The 24,672-nt window shown below is 39.2% G+C and overlaps 1 protein-coding gene across 1 annotated transcript in view; it reads left to right on the top strand.

Annotated features, from left to right (window-relative positions):
* Nucleotides 1–620: 620 nt before the first annotated feature.
* Nucleotides 621–24,672, top strand: part of LOC116139091 — a 50,102-nt gene continuing 26,050 nt past the window's right edge. The window contains exon 1 of the mRNA XM_031424768.1: nt 621–738. Within this exon, the coding sequence (XP_031280628.1) occupies nt 621–738 (118 nt within the window). The remainder of the gene's footprint in view (nt 739–24,672) is intronic.

Here is a 24,672-nt window from a genome sequence, read left to right as displayed (position 1 = left end):
TTGTTTAAGAGTGATGCCCGAATATGGTAGGAGCTGATGGAGGATACTCATGATGTAGCCACTATGACCTGGGGAGATTTCATACGACTTTTGAAGGCAGAATTTAGGACAGTTGATAGGATGCATGAAAAGATAAAGGAATTTATTAGCCTACGATAAGGAATCGGTTCAGTGAAAGAATACTCCATTAGATTTAATTCCTTGGCGAGGTTTGCACCTGGTATAGTGAGCACACCAGAATTAAGGATGAACAAGTTCGTGCATGGGCTGAATCCAAAAATAGCTCGAGATGTGATGGCAGGTGCCCAACCCCCTTTGACTTATAGTGAGGCTTTGAAGCGAGCTTTACGAGCTAAAGTATTTGTAAATAAGTTAACTCCATTGACTCCATCAGTAGCAATGCCCAGTATTCCACCTCCCGCTCCACAAGGGGATAGATTTGATACCCCTAACAATAGAGAAGGGAAGAATAAGAAAAGATTTCAGTCAAAGAAGAACAGGAGGGATGGGAACAATAAATGACCGAGGACTTTTGAGTTTCCCCAATGTTAGAAATGTGGGAAACATCATCCGAGAGAGTGTCCAAGGGTGTGTGTTTTAGATGCCAACAACCCGGACATATGATGAAAGACTGTAAGGCCGCTCTTACACCTACAGCACAGACATCCAGAGGTGCTAATGCTCAGGTATTTACAGTTGCACAGAGTAAAGCTGAGGCCAACCCATCTGCAATTACTGGTAAGTTATTATTTCATTCAGTTCCCCTTTATGCATTAGTTGATTCTAGAGCCACACACTCATTCATTACACATGGGATTATAGAGAGATTGGGTTTGAAACCTATTACAATAGATCAGCCTATTAAGATAGAATTGCCCTGCGGTGATAGTGTGGTAACTTAGGAGATGATTTTAGGGGAGTCCGTAGTGATCCATAGAAGGATGTTAACAGTGGATTTGATTGTATTTGATATGCCTAACTTTGATGTTATATTAGGCATGGATTTCCTAGGGAGATATGGAGTAAAATTGATTGCCGAAAGAAGAAAGCAAAATTTAATCTTGATGACGGCGATAACTTCAATTTCGGAGAGGGCCATCAACTTAGTATGTTAATTAGCAGTGTAAAAGCCAGAAAAATGTTAAGAAAAAGGTACTTCGGGTATATTGCCCATGTGGTGCAAAGTAGTGATGTCCCTCGATCAGAGATCCAGAATATGCCAGCAGTCCGGGAGTTTCTAGATGTATTTTCGGATGATTTACCAGATTTACCTCCAGAAAGAGAAATGGAATTTCGTATTGAGTTGGTACCAAGGACAACACCGATTTCTAAAGCCCCTTATCGTATGGCCCCAACTGAGTCCATGAATTGAAGAAGCAGCTTCAAGAACTTCTAGACAGGGGTTTTATTCGACCCAGCCATTCTCCCTGGGGTGCTCCGATTCTATTTGTGAAAAAGAAAGATGGGTCACTACGGATGTGCATAGATTACAGAGAGTTGAATAAAATGACAGTGAAGAATAAGTACCTGTTACCTCGCATAGATGATTTATTTGATCAACTTAAAGGAGCAACAGTGTTTTCAAAGATTGATTTAAGGTCGGGTTATCATCAAGTAAGAGTTGCAGAACAAGATATAGCCAAGACTGCATTTCGGACCATATATGGGCATTATGAGTTTGTAGTGATGCCTTTCAGGTTAACCAATGCCCAAGCAGTCTTTATGGATTTAATAAACTGGGTGTTTCATGACTGTCTTGATCGATTTATAGTGGTGTTTATTGATGACATCCTAATTTATTCTAAGACAAGAGAAGAGCATCTGAGATTTGTGCTATAGCGATTGAGAGATAAGAAGTTGTATGCCAAATTTTCTAAATGTGAGTTCTGGCTAGATCAAGTTATCTTCTTAGGCCACACTATCTCAAAAGAAGGTGTGTCAGTAGATCCCAGTAAGGTAAAGGCAATCCTAGAGTGGCAAAGACCAGAGACAGTGAAAGAGGTTAGAAGTTTCTTGGGGCTTATAGGTTCTTACAGGTAGTTTATAGCAGGATTTGCTCAGTTGGCTAAGCCGCTTACAACTCTTACCAAACAGGGAACTCCTTTCATATCGTCAGATGCACGTGAAGAGAGTTTCCAAGAGTTAAAAGGAAGACTCACCACAGCTCCTATTCTGGTGTTACCACAGGAGGGTGTAGACTATGATATTTATACAGATGCCTCACTTAAGGGACTTGGTTCTGTGTGGATCCAGTTGGGTAAGGTAATAGCTTATGCTTCTCGACAGTTGAAAGAGTATGAGACAAGATACCCTACGCATGATTTAGAGTTAGCAACTGTAGTTTTTGCATTAAAGATATGGAGGCATTATTTGTATGGGGCAAAGAGTAATATTTATACCGATCATAAAAGTTTGAAGTATTTCTTTACCCAAAAAGAGTGAATATGAGACAAAAGAGATGATTGGAGCTAGTAAAAGATTATGATTGTGAAATCCAGTATCAACCTGGAAAAGCCAATGTGGTAACTGATGCCTTGAGTAGAAAAAGCCTTTTTGTCTCAACTCACAGTGCAAAAAGAATTAATGGAAAAATTTCTCAAAGAACAGATAGAGATGATACCAGGAAGAATTGCCAAGTTAGAAATTCAATCTACTTTATTGGAAGAGATTAAAGAAAAGCAAGTTGTCGACGAGTGGTGTCAAAAAATGAGTCTATGAGTGTTGGAAGGCAAGATATCAAAGTATAAAATTTCAGCTGACATGCTCAGTTTTAGGAGTCCTATATGCATTCCCCAGGATGTTGAGCATTCCTGAATGGAAATGGGAAAATATATCAATGGATTTCATTACAAGCCTTCCAAGAGTTCAAAAGGGTTATAATGCACTATGGGTGATAATAGATAGATTAACCAAATCAGCGCATTTTCTTCCAGTAAAAGACAATACCAGCTCCGATCAGTTGGCCCAAATCTACATCCGAGAGATAGTTAGATTGCATGGGGTGCCCAAGAAAACAGTATCAGATAGAGATTCCAGATTTGTTTTAGCTTTTTGGACTAGTCTACAGAGAAACTTAGGTACTAGGTTAGCATTTAGTACAACTTACCACCCATAGACAAATGGCCAAACTGAGAGAACTAATCAGACTGAGAGAACCAATCAGGTGCTTGAGGACATGTTGAGAGCGTGTTGTATGGATTATAAAATGACTTGGCATGAGATGCTACCATTGATAGAGTTTACTTATAACAACAGTTATCAGTCTACAATTAAGATGGCTCCTTATGAAGCTTTATATTGTAGACGATGTAGATCCCCGCTGCATTGAAATGAAGTAGGAGAGAAAGATGCTTTGAATACAGCTCTTGGACCGGAGATAACTCAGAAAATGATAGAAGACATTAAGTTGATCAGAAATAGAATGAAGCAAGCTCAAGACAGACAAAAGAGCTATGCGGATTTAAAGAGAAAGGATGTAATATTTGAAGTGGATGATAAAGTGTTTATTAAAATTTCCCCCTACAAGCGGGTAATGTGTTTTGGTGGAAAAGGAAAACTTGCCCCTAGATACATTGGCCCCTTTGAAGTATTGCACCAAGTAGGAAAAGTAGTGTACAAGTTGGCGTTACCACCAAATATGGATAAAGTGCACAATGTTTTCCATGTGTCAATGCTTTGAAGGTATGTCAACAATCCTGTAACGCCCACATCAAGGCACGTAACTTGATTTATGCCCTAATACCCTTAGTTGAATTTTACTAGAGTTATCTTGAACAAGTGTGAAGAAAATTCCTTAAAACTTCACTAGGGGTAAAATCGTCATTTCACTCTTAATTAGTTGAAAGTGTGGGGAGTGAAAAGAAGTAGAATTACATGGAGAATGAAATGGAAATAAGGACATTATTGTAATTGACTAAGGAACATAGATGAAATTTCATAGAAAGTGCAAGGGCAAAATGGGAATACATGCTTATATTATTTGATATAAGGTTTCATTTGAAGAAACCCTAACCAAAATGCAGCCCTTGTTCACGCCATATTCTCCCCATTTTCTCTCAATTTCCTTCACTAAATTTCAAAGGGAAATCATAGGATTTGGCTTGGATTTTAATAGATTTTCAATCCTAAAGCATCCCAAGGTAAGATTCTAGTAGAAAGGAGTGTGATAAACTTTAAATTTTTAAATTCTTATGGTTTTTATATGATCTAGGTCCAAGAGGAAGAAATTTAGAGAAAAAGGGAAGTGATCTAACATATTCAAGGTAAGTAAACCTAGTTTGAACGTTAATTTGAGCAAGACTTGTGTTGAATGAACTATTGCATGTTTGTATGTGATGACATGAGAGAATTATTAGCTGTTTTTTATGTGTAATTTCCAGCCATGAGAAGTAGTGTATGGTTATGTGATGATTTGGTGAATTTATGGAAGAATTAGTGATGGAATTTTTGAAGTGTACAGAAATGTTGAAAATGGACAGGTTTGATGCTATAATTATTGAGTTTTTGGCTCACAATTTGGTGGAATTAGAGAGTTGTGGAAGTGTAGCCCACATGGTAGTTGCATGTGCACGTGAAGTGTTTGATGAAAATCCAAAGAGAAATTGCATGCATGAGTTGGCTAAACCCTAATGAAGAAAGGGTTAGAGAAAGACGAGAATTGAAGTTTGATTGTCTATTATTGATCTTTTAACATGTTTTCACAGGGGAGAATGGTTAGGAAAGGCTAGGAAGTAAGTGGAGGTAAATAGGTATGGAAAAGCCTTAAAGTTACCAAGGTTGCCCTGTCAAATCCGTGACCTTCTGAGTGATTTTTGGGAATCTTACCGATCGAATTGGGTTGAGACCTAAAAATAAGAGTTGTAGCCCTTTCTCTAAGCTTTAAAATAAGACAATATCATAGCAATTCAACGTGTATAACTCAAGATATGCCTTCTTGAATATGACCTATACAGTATGACTACCTCAAAAGTGCTTCCAATTTATTAGTTTATTTATAGTCTAATAATCTATGATTGATCTCAAGTATGGGAATGTTGTTGGTACAAAATACTAGTTCTCTAATGATATTTTATATGCCATAATGCATTCTCACATTCTCACATTTGCATTTAGAAAGAATAGCAAAGAATGAGCATATTTCCATGCACATACACATGTATGAGAATATTAAAGAATAAAGAGAAAGAAAAGAAATTACATGTAGAAGTATTATCTAAATAAATATAATTAAAGAATAATTCAAATTTGAAATTTTACTTAAAGAAATATAAAAAGAGGAGAGAAGAGAATGTTGTTGCGATAGGGAACCCGTGAGTGACAGAGAAGAATAGCCCCACATGCACGCCCCCTTTAGTGAGCGGCCTCAGAATAAGAAAGAAGAATTTGTATAGTTCGTTAGAAGTGCATGTGGATGAGAACTGTACCCAGTAGAGCATACCTACATGCACGCCGCCTTTAGTGAGCGGCCTCAGAATCAGAAAGAAGAATTTGTATAATCCATTAGAAGTGCCTGTAAATGAGGACTGTACCCACTCACATGGCCAAGGTTCCGAATCCATGCCTCAATCGAGTCCGATAGGCAAGAAAGAATAGAAAAGAAAGAAAGGATAAAAAAGAAAGAAAGAATAGAAAAGAAAAGAAAAGAAGCATAGATAGAAATACAGAGAAAAGAAACAGAAAATAGAATAAGAAAATAGAAAAAATAGAAAAGAAAGTGCACATCTTATGTATTTTTGCATTTGCATCATACCTATGCATGATACCATGCCTACTATCATGAGTAGTGAGAAGTTAGAAACAGAGAAAGAACAGAATTAGAAACAGAGAAGAACAAAGAAAGAACAGAGAAGAATAAAGAATGATGATGTAAGGAAAGAAATTCAGAATATGAGCAACTGAGAGAGAAGAATAGCATAGCGGGTTTACTTACTGAGCAATTAGTGCTCACTCCATTGTTTTCAATGTTTTTGCAAGTAATAGGAGAGACGCGATCAGATGGAGCATCAAGAAGCGGAAGGGTCTGGCAACACTGTCGAGTTTATTTTTGAGTAATTTTGTTAATGTACAGTTTTGTATATAAAGAAAAATTAGTTATGGGCCCATTATTTTATACTCATCTACATGTATATTTTCTTAATATATAGATTTTAGTGAGTTTTACTGTTTATTTTACGAGTATGCTAGCTAGAGAGAGAAAGCATTACAGATCCCTCCCATATATTGAAAGCAAAAGAAGTGGAATTAGAGGAGAATCTTGTTTATGAGCAGCGCCCAGTTCAGATACTGGACAGAAAAGTTAAGGAGCTCTGAAATAAGAGTATTCCATTAGTAAAAGTTCTATGGAGGAATCATACAGTAGAAGAAGCTACATGGGAAGTGAAGCAAGATGTACACAACCACTATCGTGAATTGTTCAGTTGAATTTCGCGGATGAAATTCTTTTTTTTTTTTTTTGTTGGGGGGGGGGGGGGGGGGGGGGGGGGGGGGGGGAATTGTAACACCCACGTCAAGGTACGTAATTTTAGTATGCCTAAACCCTAGTGGATTTCTTTGAAGTTACCTTAGACAAATGTGAAGAAAATTCCTTAAAACTTATTAGGGTAAAATGGTCTTTTCAATCAAACTAGATGAAAAAAGTGGGAAGTGAAAGGAAGCAAAATAATGTGAAGAAGACAATCAAATGAGGGTATGGTAATTGACTAACTGAATAGATGGGATTTCATAGAAGTCAAGGAAAATGGGAATACATGCATATATTATTAGATATAAGGTTTCATTATAAGAAACCCTAACCATTTTTCAGCCCTTGTACATGCCACCCTCACCCCTTTTTCTCTCAAATTTCTTCACCAAATTCTAAAGAGAATTCATAGGATTTGGCTTAAATTCTTGTAGCTTTTCAATCCTAAAGCATCCAAAGGTAAGATTCTAGCACAAGGTGTGTGATTAACCTTTAAAGTTTTAAATTATTATGGTTTTTATATGATCTAGGTCCAAGAGGAAGAGACTTTTAGCAAAGGGGGGTTATATCACACATTCAAAGTAAGTAAACCCAATTTTAGCCTTGATTTGAGCAAAGACTTGTATAGAATGATTCTTGCAAGTTTGTATGTGAGAATTATTGGCTGTTTTGATGTTAATTGATGTGTAAATTTCCAACCATGAGAAATGATGTATGAGTATGTGACGAATTGGTGGAATTATGGAAGAATTAGTGATGGAATTTTGAAGTGTTGAGAATTGTTGAAATCGGCCAAGTTTAATGCTATAGTCAGTGAGTTTTTGCTCAAATTTTGGTGGATTTAGAGAGATGTGGAAGTTTAGCCAACTTAGTATTTGCATGTGCATATGAATTGTTTGATGAAAATCCAAAGAGAAAATGCATGCATGAGTTGGCTAAACCTTATTGAAGAAAGGGTTAGAGAAAGGCAAGAATTGAAGTAGAAAATTATGTTGGGCCTAACCAAGTGTAAATGTTAGTATTCAAGAGTGCATATTGTTATGCCAAAATTTAGAATATCACTTGGTCATGTTAGTTCCATGAGACAGATGGCCTTTAGTGCTTGGTTGTAGTTACTTGAACCTTTACTACTTGAATAGCACATTAGTTAAAGTGTTACTTTGATATGACATTGTTGATAATAGAAAATTGTAGAATATTCCATGACATACCATTATGCCATAATGAATTTTCAAGTTTGTGTATGTGAACTTGGAAAGAACATCAAAGAATGGACTTGATCATGTATATATTGTGCACATGATTTATATATAGCCTTGATTTGGTAAATGAGAATATTAAAGAATATGTTAGCAAAGAATGAGAAAAAGAAAGAAAAGAAAATGGCTTGTAGTTTTCTTTTAAGCTAACATGCATATATGTATTTTTCTCATTTACTAAAGAATGCAAGTGTAGAATTTTCATAGCTTGGAAATTTATTTAGAAATGTGTATAGTATCTCTTTCTATTCTCTTTCTACAGAATGGGTTAGAGTAGGTGCCCTAGAGCCAATCAATTATTGTAAAATTGATTCTATAATAAATGTTTATTTATCAATAAAAGGTATATTCTTCTATATCGTGTATGTAATGATATATGTCCTTAAGATGGTAGAACCGTGACAAGGGTATCAAGTGTTTCAAATCTTGATAGTGAGAACCCTATTATCACATATGGTGGCCATTCTAGAAACGTCCATAGCCCTAGTATTATTCTGACCAAGGACACAGATAATAAGGTAAGGCTGTCATAGTGTTGAACGACCCTGTCAAAAGGCAGTGACTGATCTCACTTGTCAAGGTTGTTTGCCGACAACCTGGTGCAACGCATTAGTGCTTGCTAGAGGCAAGTTCACTAGACAGACCCACCAGAGGATTCCATATGGATGGTAACCCCAGTGTCTATGGAATAAATCCTCTAACAAATGGTGGTGCATGTGATCCTCAGACTTGAGATCACCAGAGCGCCTTGTGCATCAATTGGTGTAGTTTGACACTAGCCCAATGTAGTTCTTTTCAGAGCTATCAATACGATAGTGATTGGCTACATTGAGAAGTGTATCAAGACTATGGTGGATCGACAAAGGATTCATTACTCCTCGGTACGGGAGAAGTTATCTCACTGGTTAATTCAGTAAAAGGCAATGACACTAAATCTATGGCCACAGTGGGATTGAGCTGATGCTCAATCCAATTTAATATTCCTGTCATTGGTCCAGTAATTGAATACAAACATGTCAAGGATATCTGAGGCTGACACTATTTCTATACCTCAGTCCCGATGAGAAAACAATTGATGAAAGGATTTGATTGCACGGTAACCAAACCGTTGACATGTTGCGGTTTCGCTAAATCCAAATCTATTGGGTGACCATGATGCCTTGCTAGGGGCCAATCTTGGTCTGTGTGTAGTGAGACGATTAATTAGTGTTAATTGCGATACTAAACATTGTCGATATGATGAGGAGCCTACGGGTTACACACTTAGAAGATAATTTAAGAATCAATTTGTGAGAAGGGTATTTTCGTTTTTTAGGATGAAAGGGTATTTTGGTAATCTCACAGTGCAATTAAATTTGTTGAGGTTGTTGCCTGTATTTAATTTTAATATTATAATTAAATTAGTGAGATTATATTTAAATATATCTTTGTATATATTTAAATGAATTATTATTATTAATTAAATATTAATAAATTATTGTATATTAATTGATTTTAATTATAATAATAATTAATTAATTAAAAATACCATAAAGGGTGTGTTTGGTTGCAAGGGCAAACTAGAGTTGGAGCCCATGACTATTCCTAATTCGAATAGGGTTTTAATTGTTGCACTATATAAGTGCAACTTAAAATTAAAACATTATAGAATCATTCATTCAATTAAAACCCTAGCCACCCTATCTCTCTCTCTCAAGAAGAAAACTTTTTCTTGTTCTTCTTTCTTGATTCTTGAAACCCTTGATTGTTCTAGCAAAATAATCAAGGGTTCTTCGGATTATCTTCGTGTGGACTTTCATGAGTGTGATCCTACTTTGGATCGATTGGCGAAGAATAACATGAATAGTATACTATGAATAGTAACTATGAATAGTAGACGGTGAATAGTAGATGGTGAATAGTGTTTGTGTCCAAAGTCAAAGATATTCGGAGGAGCCTCCAAACGTACGTAAGTATTCTAATCCTTGAATGGATTTACTTTATACATATTTTGTTTATAAACATGTAAACGATATAATCTATACTCGGATCTTGGCAAAGAAAGGTAATTGATTTACCGATTGAATTTTTGTTTTTTCGCTATGTATGGTAGATCAATTACTTACAGAATGTTATGTTAGAAGGTTGTTACGATAGGGAACCCGTGAGTGACAGAGATGCAGAAAATTCCCACATGCACGTCATCATCAGTGAGTAGCCTCAGCATAGAAAAACATAATTTGTACCGTCTGTCAGCAGTGCGTGTGGATGAGGACTGTACCTAGCAGAAAATTCCTACATGCACGCCACCATCAGTGAGTGACCTTAGAATAGCAGAACAGAATTAGTACAGTCTGTTAGCAGTGCATGTAAATGAGGACTGTACTTAGAAAGAATTTCAAAATACACTCACATGGCCAGGGTTCCAAATCCATGCCTCAGCCTAGTCCGATCGGCAAACCAGAATAGAATAAAGAAAACAAAGAGAAACAACATAAGAAACAGAAAACAGAAAAGAAACGAAAGTTCTTTTCTCAGAAAAGTTTATTATTCTGCATATGTATTATGCTACTTACATGATTTAGCATTTCTTATGTGCTCAACGATGTACAATTTTACTAATTGTCTTTGCACATTGGTAAGTAGCAAATCAAAATATCAAAAATGAATGCAGAATATCAGAAAAGAATGTAGAATATTAGAAAAGAATGCGGTATATCAGAAAAAATTAAAGTGAGAAAAGGAAAGTTGGAATATGAGTAACAGAGGAAAAACAGTAGTGCAGCTTGGTTTACTTATTGAGCAATTAGTGCTCACTCCGTTATTTTACTGTTTTGTAGGTACTAGATGATTTACCGTTGGGAGGGACGTCAGGAAGCGAAGGGGTTTGGCGACACTGTCCAAGACTATTTTTGTACTTATTAAAGTATAACAGTTATTTCGTGTATATATTATGTGAATTAAAATTAGAACTTTCAGATTTTACATTATATACCTATATTAATATATGTTTACAAAAGTTATTTAGTGGATTTTTTCATATATTTCTTAAAGAATTACTAGCTAGAGAGAATATTACATAGCATGTATACTCGTTGTCCGAGTGCGGTTGGAAGTTTACTGACTATGTCCATCCCCCACTTCACAAATGCACAGGGAGGGTTAAGTCTTTCAAGAGGGAGGTGCGAGACATTGGTGAACCTTTGGCAACTATCACACCCCTTGACGTAAGCCGTTGAATCAACTGACATGGAAGGCTAATAGTAACCGACTGTGATCAATCTGTGGGCAAGACTGCATCCCCCAGCATGGTTCATGCACTCACTTTTGTGTATCTCGGCGAGGACATACTTAGCTTGTTCTATAGTGATGCATTTGAGATAGGGGCCGGCAAATGACTTCTTTAGCAGTTGACCCTCATATATTGTGAATCTGGCAGCCTTGGCTCTAAGTCAGCAAGCTTCATTCTTGTAAAGGAGAGGGGGGAGCTCATTATTTTCCAAGTATAGAATGATCGGAGTCATCCATGAGTCAACGGAGTTGATGTCTAATACTTCTGAAGACTCTCTAGGGATAAAGGTGTTTTCTGCCTGGAGATCTTTCCAGTCAGCTGGCCACTGTAGGAATAGAAGGAGGATGGCTGTTGAAGATAACCCTTAAAGAGTTGATCCAAGGTTGGCTAGGGCGTCAGCATGAGCATTCTTGGTCCTTAGGATCTAGGTGATTGTAAACTCTTCAAAGGTTAACTGGAGTTCTTTTACTATGCTAAGGTATGTTTTCATCTTGGTATCTCGGGCTTGGTAGGTTCCTTGGAGTTGATTAACCACTAGCTAAGAGTTGGACTTGACTTCTAATTGTGTTACTCCTATGTCTTTTGCTAGGGTGAGCCTGGCTATCAATGCCTTATACTCAGCCTCATTGTTAGTACACTTGAAGTCACATCTGATGGCTCTTTAGACAATATCTCCCTCTGGTGTAATTAGTACGATGCCCAAACCACTCATATTCGAATTACTAGACCCATCGATTGAGAGAGTCCACTTAAGAGTGATAAGGCCAACTTCTCCAGCTGGCTGTACCGTCCGTTAAGTGAGTCATCCTAACAACTCTAGTTTGTGGAGGATCTTCTTCAGTAGGAATGTGGTGAAGACGACTATGGAATGGCATTGAAAGTATGGACGAAGCTTTCTGGAGGCATGGATGAGTGATAAGGCTAACTTATCTAGCTGGTTGTACCGAGTCTCAATGTCAAAGAGCGACTTACTCACATAATACATAGGTAGTTGTTTCCCATTATCCTCCCTGACTAAAACGGCTGAGACCACTATTTCAGAGACAACCAAGTATGTATAAAGTGTCTCTCCTGTGAGGGGTTTGGAGAGAAGAAGGGGGAAGTCAAATACCTTTTTAACTGTTTAGGGCTTCTTTGCAAGTTGGGTCCAATCAAACTCTTTGGATTTCTTGAGTGTGGCAAAGAACATGTGGCACTTGTCGACTGAGTGAGAGATGAATCTGCTTAAGGTGGCCACTCGTCTAGCTAGGCGTTGCACGTCTTTAATGCTTGTAGGAGAGGGTATGTTTAGGACAGCTCAAATCTGATCAAGGTTTACCTCTATCCTACACTAAGTCACCATGTACCCTAAAAACTTCTTGGATGAGACCTCGAATGAACACTTGGTAGGGTTGAGCTTCATGTTGTATTTCCTAAACATTGAGAATGCTTGGCTTAGGTGATCGAGGTGTTGCTTAGCCATTAGGGATTTCATAAGCATGTCATCTATATAAACCTCTATTGTGTCTCCCAATTGTTCAAATAACATCTTATTGACCATTCGTTGATAAGTTGCCCTTACATTCTTGAGTCCAAAAGGCATCACTTTATAGCAGTATGTGCCTCTTTCGGTGATGAAAGTTGTCTTCTCTTAGTCACCCAAATGCATTAGGATCTAATTATAGCCCGAGAAGGTATCCAGGAAGTTGAGCAACTTGTGTCTGGCTGTGGCATCTACCAACATGTCTATATGGGGGAGTAGGAATGAATCTTTGGGGCATGCTTTATTCAGGTTAGTGAAATCTATACAGACTCTCCATTTTCCATTCTTCTTCTTGACCATCACTACATTTGCTAACCACTCTGGATAATGTACCTCTCGCACCAACCCATTGGCCAACAGTTTCTCAACCTCCTCATTGATGATTTGGTTTTTCTCTACGGCAAACTTTGTTCTCCTCTATTTTACTGAGGGATGATTGGGGTCCACTTGGAGGTGATGGACGATTGCATTGAGACTGATCACTGTCATATCCAAATGAGACCAAGCGAAGTAGTCGTTGTTTTGTTGCAGGAATTACCGTTCCCTAATAACAGAACTCAATTGGGAACTGATTTGTGTCTTCCTCTCAAGGGAATCTGGGTGTATCTGTACCTCATCCAACTCCTCCATTGATGGTTCGTCAGGCTCAGCTCAGGGAGTTAGATGTGATTGTAATTGCTATAAAGTTTATGACTTACCCTTGAAGGTGTTCTTTTAACATTCTCTAAAAGCCTTGGGATTGCCCCTGATTTCACTCACTCCCCACTTGGTGGCAAATCTAATTATCTAATGGAATGTGGATGGAATGGCTCTCATGTCATGGATCAAGGGTCGACCCATGATGACATTGTAGGGGGAGGGGCAATCAAGGACCAAGAAGACTGTTTGACGATTCATACCACATGTATAGAAAGGTAAAATAATCTATCCAATGGTATATTTTTTCTTTGAGCTGAACCCGACCAGGATGGTTGGGCACCTGCTTATGTCAGCTTCATCTAATCCCATCATCTTCACTGCTTCCAGAAAAAGTATGTTGGCTGGGGATCCTTTGTCTACAAAAAATCTCCTGACGAGAATATTGGCGATCTACAGGCTAATCACTAGGGCATCATGGTGCATTGTGGTTAGGGTGACAGGGTCACCGTCTTCAAATTGGATGACTTGTTTTAAAGATGTCTACATGGGTGGATGAGTTAAACAGACTTCCTAGTGGTGGCTGGCTCGGGCATGTCTCTTTGTTGATGAATAACTAACCCCACTAATTACTAAGCCCCTGGATATGTTATTACAGAAACCCTTGGGTTTTGGTTCTTTGGGAGGGGGGACCGCTCCTTGTTGCTTCTTTGGTTTAGGGTTTGCTTTCCCCTGTCAGTTAGTAAATCTCTCAGGTGCCCTCTTTTTAGCAACGCTGTGACCTCCAGTCTCAAGGTAATGCAATCAACAGTATTGTGTCCGTGATCATGGTGGAACTCACACCATTTGGAGGTGTCTCTCTTGATGTCTCAGTCTAACTTAGCTAGCCATTTGATAGTTTGCCCCATACCTTTCATAATTGCCATTAGCTGGGTTGGTTCGATGCTGCGGTTGTAATCTGGAACATTGAACGGGGTGGAGTTAGATAGGTGTTTATTCGGGCAGGCAGGCTGTCTGTCATATGGTTTATTGTTGTGATGGTTAGAGCCCTATGACTGAGTGGGATAATGTAGTTCATAAGTGCGAGCTTCTAGATGTTTGTCATTACATCTCTGGCGGTGATCATCATAAAGGTTATGTTGCATCCAATCGGCTTCATCCTCTTCCCACATGATTTAGATTACTACCCGGGCCAATGCATCTTCCATTGTGTTATAGTCGAGCTTGGTGAGGTCTTTGTACGGCTCCCCATCAAAGAGGAGCCCCTTCCTGAATTCGTCCACTATAGTCTCGGGGTTGTAGGAAGGCATGAAGATTTTCTCGGCTAACATACTCTCACAAAGGTTCGTCCCCTCTTTGGTACACTTAATACAAATCAGTTGACAGCTTCCCTAGTTTCTTGCTGTTGGTGAATTACTGGACAAAGGTGTCGGTTAGTTGAGCAGAAGAGCTTATGGTGTTATTGGGGAGACTAGTGTACCATTGTAAAGTTGGTCCTGAGAAGCTAGAACTAAAGCTCTTGCACATGCAGGCTTCCCTGAGATCCCTTGGTATGGAGGCAGCGAACATCCGCTGCTTATATAAGGCTATGTGATCACCTAGGTCAATTGTCCCATCATATGGCTTCATGTTGGGTATGGTGAATTTGTGTGGCATCTTGACTAAGGCTATTGAATCCACAAAGGGTGAATCTGCGTAGCTATAGCACAAGCTTTTTTTTGTTGGGGTGGGCATTCCCCGTATGCATCTCATTATGGCCCCTATATCGGCCTGCTTTTTTGCTAATATTTGCTCGAGAGGGGTGCCTATGGATAATAGTTATGCATCGATGCTCTAGTTGTGTACTTGTGACCCACTCAGTCCCCCAAGGCAAGTCACGTCACAATGTGTGGATTGAAAGTTTGCTCTATAATGGTTTGGTTCGGAATTGGGGTACTCAATCGCTCCTTCAAGTTGAGTTGGCCCCAATGTGACCGAACGGCGATTTCGATTGGCATGAATGACCAAGGGTGTATTTTGGGGATGACTCGAGCTACAGGGATGAGCTATACTAGGATAGGTATGTTGGGCATAATGTTGTCTAATCAACCCATAGGGGGGAGTCGAGTCGAGCCTAGCGGGGTTTGCGGATACAAGTTATCAGTCAAGGTTGGTTAGGTGGGGTGACTGATAGTGGCTGATGTTTGAAACTATTGGTTTGGGATTGTTTGAACAATGGGGTCAAATGTGAGTGATAGGTCAACTGGGAGAGATTTTTGTAAGGATGGATCGGTTACGGGCGTTGTGTTTAAGGCTAAGTCGTTCGTTAAGGACGACTAGAAATGAGAGGATTGCGCATCTTTGTTTGAGCTTTTGGGGTCAAGGGTTGATAGGTTTTACATGGAACTTACCAGGACGCGAAACCGATTCCTGGGCACCTGATCATGAGTGAAGTCAAGTGAATAAAACTGAGTTACCTGCTCTCGTAGAGTCTGGTTTTTGGCCCAAATGCTAGCGTTCTCGGCCTCTAATGCTGCCTCTGTTAGAGTAAGTGCCCTAGAGCCAATTAATTATTGTAGAATTGACTCTTTGTAATAATGTTCATTGATCAATAAAAGGCATTTTATTCTATATCGCGTAAATCATCATTGTATATATTGATATATGTCCTTAGAATGGTAGAATCGTAATGAGGGTATCAAGTGTTTCAAATCTTGATAGTGAGAACCCTATGCGCACATATGGTGGCCATTCTAGAAGCATCCATAACGCTAGTATTATTCTGAAGTAAGGGCACAGATAATACAGTAAGGTTATCATAGTGTTGAACGACCCTGTTTAAAGGCACTGACTGATCTCACTTGTCAAGGTCGTTGGGTGACAACCTAGTGCAACACATAGGTGCTTGCTGTAGGCAAGTTCACTAGACTGACCCACCAGAGGATTCTATATGGATGGTAACGCCAATGTCTATGGAACAAATCCTCTAACGAATGGTGGTACATGTGATCCTTAGACTTGAGATCACCGGAGCGCCTTGTGCACCGATTGGTGCAGTTTGACACTAGCTTAACGCAGTTCTATTCAGAGTTGTCAATACGGTAGTGATTGGCTGCATCAAGGAGTGTATCAAGAGTATGGTGGATTGGTAAAGGTTCATCACTCCCGGGTATGGAAGAAGTTATCTCACAGTGCAATTCAGTAAATGGCAATGACACTAAAACTGTGGCCACAGTAGGATTGAGTTGTTGCTCGATCCAGTTTATAATTCAGGTCATTGGTTCAGTACTGAATACATAATATCGAGAGTAACTGAGGTTGACACTATTTGTTAGAGTAGATGCCCTAGAGCCAATCAATTATTGTAGAATTGACTCTTTGTAATAATGTTCATTAATCAATAAAAGGCATTTTATACTATATCGCGTAAATCATTATTATTGCAATATGTATTGATATATGTCATTAGAATGGTAGAACCATGACGAGGGTATCAAGTGTTTCAAATCTTGATAGTGAGAACCCTATGAGCACATATGGTGGCCATTCTAAAAACATCTGTAGCCCTAGTTTTACTCTGAAGTAAGCGCACATATAATATGGTAAGGCTATCATAGTGTTGAATGACTCTGTCGAAAGGTAGTGACTGATCTCACTTGTCAAGGTTGTTTGGTGTAACACGCCACTTAAGGTACGTAGTAAATTATGTTATATGTATGAATGTTTATTGCTTTGTTCTCATTTGAGCTTGTATGTTGTTATTTTCAGTTGGTTGGCCCTTAGTTGGTTTGGTTGAGTGTTTTCCCTGATTTTGGTTGAGTTTTGGTGAAGCTTGGAATTTCGATCTTCGTCGAGGCGAAGAATAGTCTTCGCTGCGACGACGTTGGCTTGGTAATTACGGTGTCGGCTCTGTAAGTTTTCGCCGGGGCGACAGAACTGTCTTCGTCGTAGCGACAGGACGGCAGAAAATATATTGAGGTTTCTAGAGAATTCTCCATAGGGTCAAAAGGACCTTTCTACCCCTAATTAGCAGGAAAAGTAGGGAGTGAATTGTAAGGAATTTTTATGGAGAATATGTTAGAGTGGGGGTGTGACTGTAATAAATCAAAGGTCAAGGATGAAATTTTCAAGAAAAAGCAAGGGCAATATGGGAATGAATGAAGAAAGTTTGAGCTAAAAAGGGGTTAAGCTTAGTAAACCCTTCATTCATTCTTCTTCCACCGCCATACTCGTTCACCATTTCCTCTCAACTCTTCCTTCCATCTTTCAAGGATCTTTGGGGGCTTTTAGTTGGATCTTGGAAGAACATTAATCTAAGACATCCTAAGGTAAGGATTCTTGCTTTAGATGTGAAGTTTTGCATATATTTGTACATTGAAGGCTTGTGGTTTTATTGTGTAAAGTTGTAGAGAAGAGACAAGCATTTTAAAGGAAAGGAAAGTGCTAGTGAGATTTCTCCATTTCAAGGTAAGTAAATCCAACCCAAGTTGAAATTTGAGAAATCTTTTGAGTAGAGATTAAGTAGAGATTTATATATGCATGTGTATGTTATGCTATTGAGAAATTGGATTGAGATGAGTATTTTTTTTTATAGTTGTTGATTACACTTCATTGATGAGAAGTGTTAATATGTGATGAATATGTAGTGATGAGAGGATGTAGTTTGAAAGGAAGTTGGAGGAGATTGAGTACTTTCCTTGGGAGTGTTCTTTTATGACAAGCATTATAGTTATGTGAGGGAGTTTCCTCCCATTTTGGATGGTTCAAGAGAGGGATAGAACCATAGTTAAAGTAGAGTTTATATATGCACACTAGTTGTTTGATGAAATGCCTAAGAGAATCATGAGTAGTAAACTTTAATTCTTGCAACATTGCATGTTGGCATTTCATGAGTTCATTAGTGGAGAAGATTAATTGTGCATTGAGAAGTGGCTTGAGAAAGAGTAGAGAACTATGTGTATGAACTACTTTAAGAGTAGAAAGAATGAGAAAAATACTAAAAACGGGTTAGTGCTTTGTGATCTCCACAATTCAAAGCGGGTTGGTGCTTTGTGATCTCCACCCGAAAGTTACGAAAAACAGGTTGGTGCTATGTGATCTCCACCCGAAAGTCACAAAGAGTGGGTTGGTGCTGTGTGAACTCCACCCGGCTATACCTCCGGTAAGATGAGGCCGTGACATATGGTAGAAATTAAGTAAGAGAGCTGTGTGAAAGAGAAAATAAATGAGATGAGAAAAAGTGTAAGGAAAGAATTAAGAGAAAGAGTTACGGGGACAGTAGAGTAGAGGATTTACTTACTAAACATTATTTTGTGCTCACCCCATTGTTTTCTTTGTGGTTGCAAGATCTAGGTGAGAACGCGGTCGGATGGGCATCGGCAAGCGAGGAGCAATAGCTACACTGTCCGCTATTTTAATGGCATTTTGTAAATGATATTCTATTTTGTGTAAAGAATGTTTATATGCAATAAAAAAAAAATTTGGGCCCATTTACTTTTACTAATATAAATGTATTTTACTTAATATATTACTATGAGTATCCTAGTATAAAGCAGTTATTACATTTTTGGTATCAGAACAAAGATTTTGGGATTTGACAGTGTACTATTCTCATCGCTACGACGTCTGATAATCGACTTTGTGAGTTAATTCTTTCCTTACTATTTGTGTTCTCAAATTGATTAAATGTGATTGTTTTGTAGATGAGGCGTAGTAACCGAAAACGTGGTAACAGTGTGATGAATGAGGGAAAATCTTCTAACCCACCGGAAGCTATGCCCCCTCCCTTGGATGAAGCTAGAGTTCGGGGGATTATACAGCAAGTTATGGCAGAAACCCAAGGTAGAGTGGTAACCCCTGTGCAGGTACCACCAACTACTAATGTCGAAAGAGGACAACCGGTACCTCCCCTAGTACAGAACAGAGTTGAACCAATTTATGGTCTTCCCAGTCAACATCAACCTTCAGAGTTTTAGGGTACTACGGACCCAGGATTAGCAGAAGAATGGTTTAGGTCTGTAGAGTGAACAACAGGTTTATTCCCCATGATGGACTGGGAGAAGATCCGATATGCGAGTTTCTTGTTTCGAGGTGATGCCTGAATTTGTTGGGAACTAATGGAAGAAACCCATGATGTGGCAACGATGACTTGGGAAGAGTTCAGGCAAGAGTTTGAGGCTGAGTATAGGACAGAGGACCGAGTTCATGAGAAGGTCCAAGAATTTATTAGTTTGCAGCAAGGGTCTAGTACCGTGAAGGAGTACTCAGTGAGATTCAACTCCCTTGCAAGATTTGCACCCGGAATAGTTAGTACTCCAGCATTGAGAAGAGATAAGTTTGTACACGGGTTGAAGCTGGAGATAGCTTGGGATATAATGATGAGTTTTGATCCCCCTCGAACTTATAGTGAGGCCTTAAGGCGAGCAATGAGGGCAGAAATTTTCAAGAATAAAATTCCCCTAGTAGGTTCCTCGACAGGAGGACCAAGTGAGATACCCTTCGCCCCGCAGAGAGAGAAAGTAGAGGGTGTGAAAGGCAAAGAAATGAAGAATCAGAAGAAGAAGTTTCAGTTTGGACAGAACAGAAGAGAGTGGAAGAATAAGCGACCCTGGACGGAGGGGTTTCCTCTTTGCCTTAAATGTGGGAGGAACCACCCAGGAGAGTGTCTGAAAGACCAGAGGGTGTGTTTTAGGTGCTGACGGCCAGGGTACTTGATGAGAGATTGTAAAGCTCCTCTTCCACCGCCCGCATAGAGTTCTGGAGGTACTACGAATGCTAGAGTGTTTACCGTGGCACAGGGTGAAGCAGAAGCTAGTCCATCAGCCGTTACTAGTCAATTATTATTTCATTATGTTCCTTTGTATGCTTTAATTGATTCAGGAGCCACTCATTCTCTTATATCGTATGGGATGATTGAGAGGTTAGGTTTGAAACCTACTAGAGTGACTCAACCTATTAGGATAAAGTTACCCAATGGGGTTAGTGTTCTAACACAAGAGATGTTGACAGGAGAGTCTGTGGTGATCCAGGATAGAGATTTAACAGTTGATCTAATAGTTTTTTATATGCCCGATTTTGATGTGATATTGGGCATAGATTTCCTAGGGAGATACGGAGTAGAGATTGAATGTCGGAAGAAGAAAGCGAGATTTAATCTTGATAATGGAGATAAATTTAGTTTTGGAAAGGATTATCAATTGAGCATGTTAATTAGTAGTGTGAAGGCTAGAAAGATATTGAGAAAGGGGTGTTCGGGATATATTTCCCATGTAGTGCAGAGTGGTGATGTTCCACAGCCAGAGATTCAGAGGGTGCCAGTAGTTCGAGATTCTCTATATGTGTTTCCGGAAGAGTTACCATGTTTGCCTCCAGAAATGGAGGTTAAGTTTAGTATTGAACTAGTACCAGGGACAGCACCAATATCCAAAGACCTTTATCGAATGGCCCCAGCAGAGCTTCGGGAATTAAAGAAGCAACTTCAAGAGCTTTTGGACAAAGGCTTTATCCGACCGAGTTGTTCTCCCTGGGGAGCTCCAATTTTTGTTTGTGAAGAAGAAGAAGGATGGGTCACTACGGATGTGTATCAATTGTAGAGAGTTAAATAAAGTGACAGTGAAGAATAAGTACCCACTACCTTGCATTGATGATTTGTTCGATCAGTTGAAAGGAGCCGCAGTGTTCTCTAAAATTGATTTGAGGTCAGGGTACCATCAGGTGAGAGTGGTCGAGCAAGATATAGCTAAGACTGCTTTCCGTACACGGTATGGGCATTATGAGTTTGTAGTGATGTCGTTTGGTTTGACCAATGCCCCAGCAGTTTTTATGGACTTGATGAATCGGGTATTCCATGATTATTTGGATCGGTTTATAGTGGTTTTCATTGATGATATCCTGGTTTATTCTAAGTCGAGGGAAGAGCATGAGGAACATTTGAGGATAGTGTTACAATGATTGAGAGAAAGAAAATTGTATGCTAAATTTTCTAAGTATGAGTTTTGGCTTGATCAGGTGATATTTCTGAGCCATACTGTGTCTAAGGAAGGGATTTCAGTTGATTCGAGTAAAGTGCAGGCAATCTTGGAATGGCAGAGGCCGAGGACGGTGAAAGAAGTCAGGAGTTTCTTAGGCTTAGCAGGTTACTATTGGTGATTTGTAGCAAGATTCGCCCAGTTGGCTAAACTGTTGACAACTCTTACTAAACAGAGAACTCCTTTTGTATGGTCAGAAGCATGTGAGGAGAGCTTTCAGGAGTTGAAGAAGAGATTAAAGACAACTCCCGTGTTAGTGTTACCACAGGAGGGTGTAGATTATGACATTTATACAGATGCCTTACTGCAAGGACTTGGTGCTGTATTAATGCAGTTAGGTAGGGTGATAGCATATGCCTCTCGGCAATTGAAAGAGTATGAGACGAGATACCCTACACATGATTTAGAGTTGGCAGCCGTGGTCTTCGCACTAAAGATTTGGAGGCATTACCTTTATGGTGGAAAAAGTAATATATACACCGATCATAAGAGTTTAAAGTATTTCTTCACTCAGAAGGAGCTGAACATGAGACAGAAAAGGTGGTTAGAGCTGGTTAAGGACTATGAGTGTGAGATCAAGTATCAACCGGGGAAGGCCAATGTAGTAGTCGATGCCTTGAGTAGAAAAGCTTATTTGTCTCGGCTCACTAAGCAGAAAGAGTTGATAGAAGAATTATGTAAAGAACATATTGAAGTACTTCCAGGAAGGATTGCCAGGTTAGAGGCTCAGTCTACTTTACTGGAGGAAGTCAGAGATAAGCAAGTAGCCGATGAGTGGTGTCAGAGAATCGTTCAACAAGTGCATGAGGGCAAGACAACAGAGTTTCAAGTAGTAGATAGTGTCCTCTATTTTAGGAATCGGTTGTGTATCCCTCAGAATGATGAGTTGAGGAAGAGACTACTTACAGAGGCTCATGACACACCATACACTGCTCATCCTGGAGCAACCAAAATGTATCAAGATGTAAAGAAAGGCTATTGGTGGCCAGGTATGAAGAGAGATGTTACAGAATTTGTAGCTAAATGTCTGGTTTGTTAGCAGGTGAAAGTAGAACACCAACAGTCATCAGGGTTGCTTCAGCCACTGAGTATTCCCGAGTGGAAATGGGAAAGCATTTCAATGGATTTTATCACAGATCTCCCCGGAGTACAGAGAGGGTATAATGCTATATGGGTGATTGTGGACAGGTTAACCAAGTCAGCCCATTTCCTTCCAGTAAAGGAGAGCACCACTATAGATCAGTTGGCTCAGATTTACATTAAAGAGATAGTCAGGTTGCATGGTGTGCCCAAGACAATAGTGTCAGATAGAGATTCCAGGTTTGTTTCAACTTTCTGGATGAGTTTACAGAGGAATTTGGGTACCCGATCAGCATTTAGTATTGCCTATCATCCTCAGATGGATGGCCAAACAGAGAGAACGAATCAGGTGCTTGAGGATATGCTGAGAGCTTGCTGTATGGATTATAAGGTATCCTGGCATGAGATGTTACCCTTAGTGGAGTTTGCCTACAACAACAGTTATCAGTTTACAATTAAGATGGCGCCTTACGAGGCTTTGTATGGTAGACGATGTAGGTCTCCATTACATTGGGATGAGATCGGCGAAAGGGATGAGTTAAGTGTCGCTCTTAGGCTAGAGGTGACTCAGAAAATGATAGAGAATGTAAAGTTAATCAAAGACAGAATGAAGCAAACCCAAGATCAACAGAAGAGTTATGTCGACTTGAAGAGGAAAGAGATTGAATTCCAAGTGGGCGATAAAGTATTTCTAAAAGTTTCCCCCTACAAGCGAGTAATGCGCTTGGGAAGCAAAGGGAAGTTAGCACCAAGATATGTAGGTCCCTTTGAAGTATTGCAACGAGTAGGAAAGGTGGCCTACAGATTGGCACTACCACCCAGCATGGACAACGTGCATGATGTGTTCCATGTCTCGATGCTTTGGAAGTACGTAAGTGACCCCTCCCATATCTTGAAAGTAAATGATGTTGACTTAGAAGAGAACATTATGTGTGAGGAGCGTCCAGTACAGATTTTGGATCGGAAGGTTAAAGAGCTCCAGAACAAGAGTATTCCGTTAGTAAAAGTCCTTTGGCAGAATCACAAGGTCGAAAAGGCCACATGGGAGGTAGAACAAGACATGCAGAATCGGTACCCGGAGTTATTCGTATGAATTTTGGGGACGAGATTCTTTTAAAGGGGGAGAATTGTAACACCCCACTTGAGGTACGCAGTAAATTATGTTGTATGTATGAATGTTTATTGCTTTGTTCTCATTTGAGCTTGTATGTCGTTATTTTCAGTTGGTTGGCCCTTAGTTGGTTTGGTTGAGTGTTTTCCCTAATTTTGGTTAAGATTTGGTGAAGCTTGGAATTTCGATCTTCACCGGGGTGAAGAACAGTCTTCGTCGTAGCGACGTTGGCTTGGTAATTACGGTGTCAGCTCTGTAAGTTTTCACCGGGGCAACGGAACTGTTTTCGCTGCAGCGATAGGACGACAAAAAATATATTGAGGTTTCTAGAGAATTCTCCATAGGGTCAAAAGGACCTTTCTACCCCTAATTAGCAGGAAAAGTGGGGAGTGAATTGTAAGGAAATTTTATGGAGAATATGTTAGAGTGGGGTTTGTGATGTAATAAATCAAAGGTCAAGGATGGAATTTTCAAGAAAAAGCAAGGGCAATATGGGAAGAATGAAGAAATTTGAGCTAAAGGGGTTAAGCTTAGTAAACCCTTCATTCATTCTTCTTCCACCGCCAACTCATTCACCATTTCCTCTCAACTTTCCTTCCATCTTTCAAGGATCTTTGGGGGCTTTAGTTGGATCTTGGAAGAACTTAATCTAAGACATCCTAAGTAAGGATTATTGCTTTAGATGTGAAGTGTTTTGCATATATTTGTACATTGAAGGCTTGTGGTTTTATGTGTAAAGTTGTAGAGAAGAGACAGAGACTTATTAAAAAGAAAGAAAGGAAAGTGCTAGTGAGATTTCTCCATTACAAGGTAAGTAAATCCACCCAAGTTGAATTTAGAAATCTTTTGAGTAGAGATTAAGTAGAGATTTATATATGCATGTGTATGTTATGCTATTGAGAAATTGGGTTGAGATGAGTATTTTTTTTATAGTTGTTGATTACACTTCATTGATGAGAAGTGTTTAATGTGATGAAATGTAGTGATGAAGGGATGTAGTTTGAAAGGAAGTTGGAGGAGATTGAGTACTTTCCTTGGGAGTGTTCTTTATGACAGCATTTAGTTATGTGAGGGAGTTTCCTCCCATTTTGGATGTTCAAGAGAGGGATAGAACCATATTAAATAATAATACTGTATAATACGTTATCTTTTCTGCGATTGTAGATTCACCAAAATGAGCATTGATAACCTGTGCGGATAATCGAGAAAGAAAACAAGTTGGATATATCCAATTTCTTAGACTGGTATCATAATCTTCGGATTATACTCAAGCCAGAAAGAAATTGTTATCCTGAAAAGCCATACATGGTTGAGCCTGACCTGTGCC

The sequence above is a fragment of the Pistacia vera genome, unplaced genomic scaffold, assembly GCF_008641045.1.
Source record: "Pistacia vera cultivar Batoury unplaced genomic scaffold, PisVer_v2 Contig347, whole genome shotgun sequence".
Taxonomy (NCBI): Eukaryota; Viridiplantae; Streptophyta; class Magnoliopsida; order Sapindales; family Anacardiaceae; genus Pistacia; species Pistacia vera.
Note: the sequence above shows the minus strand (reverse complement) of the source record. Positions and strands in the feature narration are given on the sequence as shown.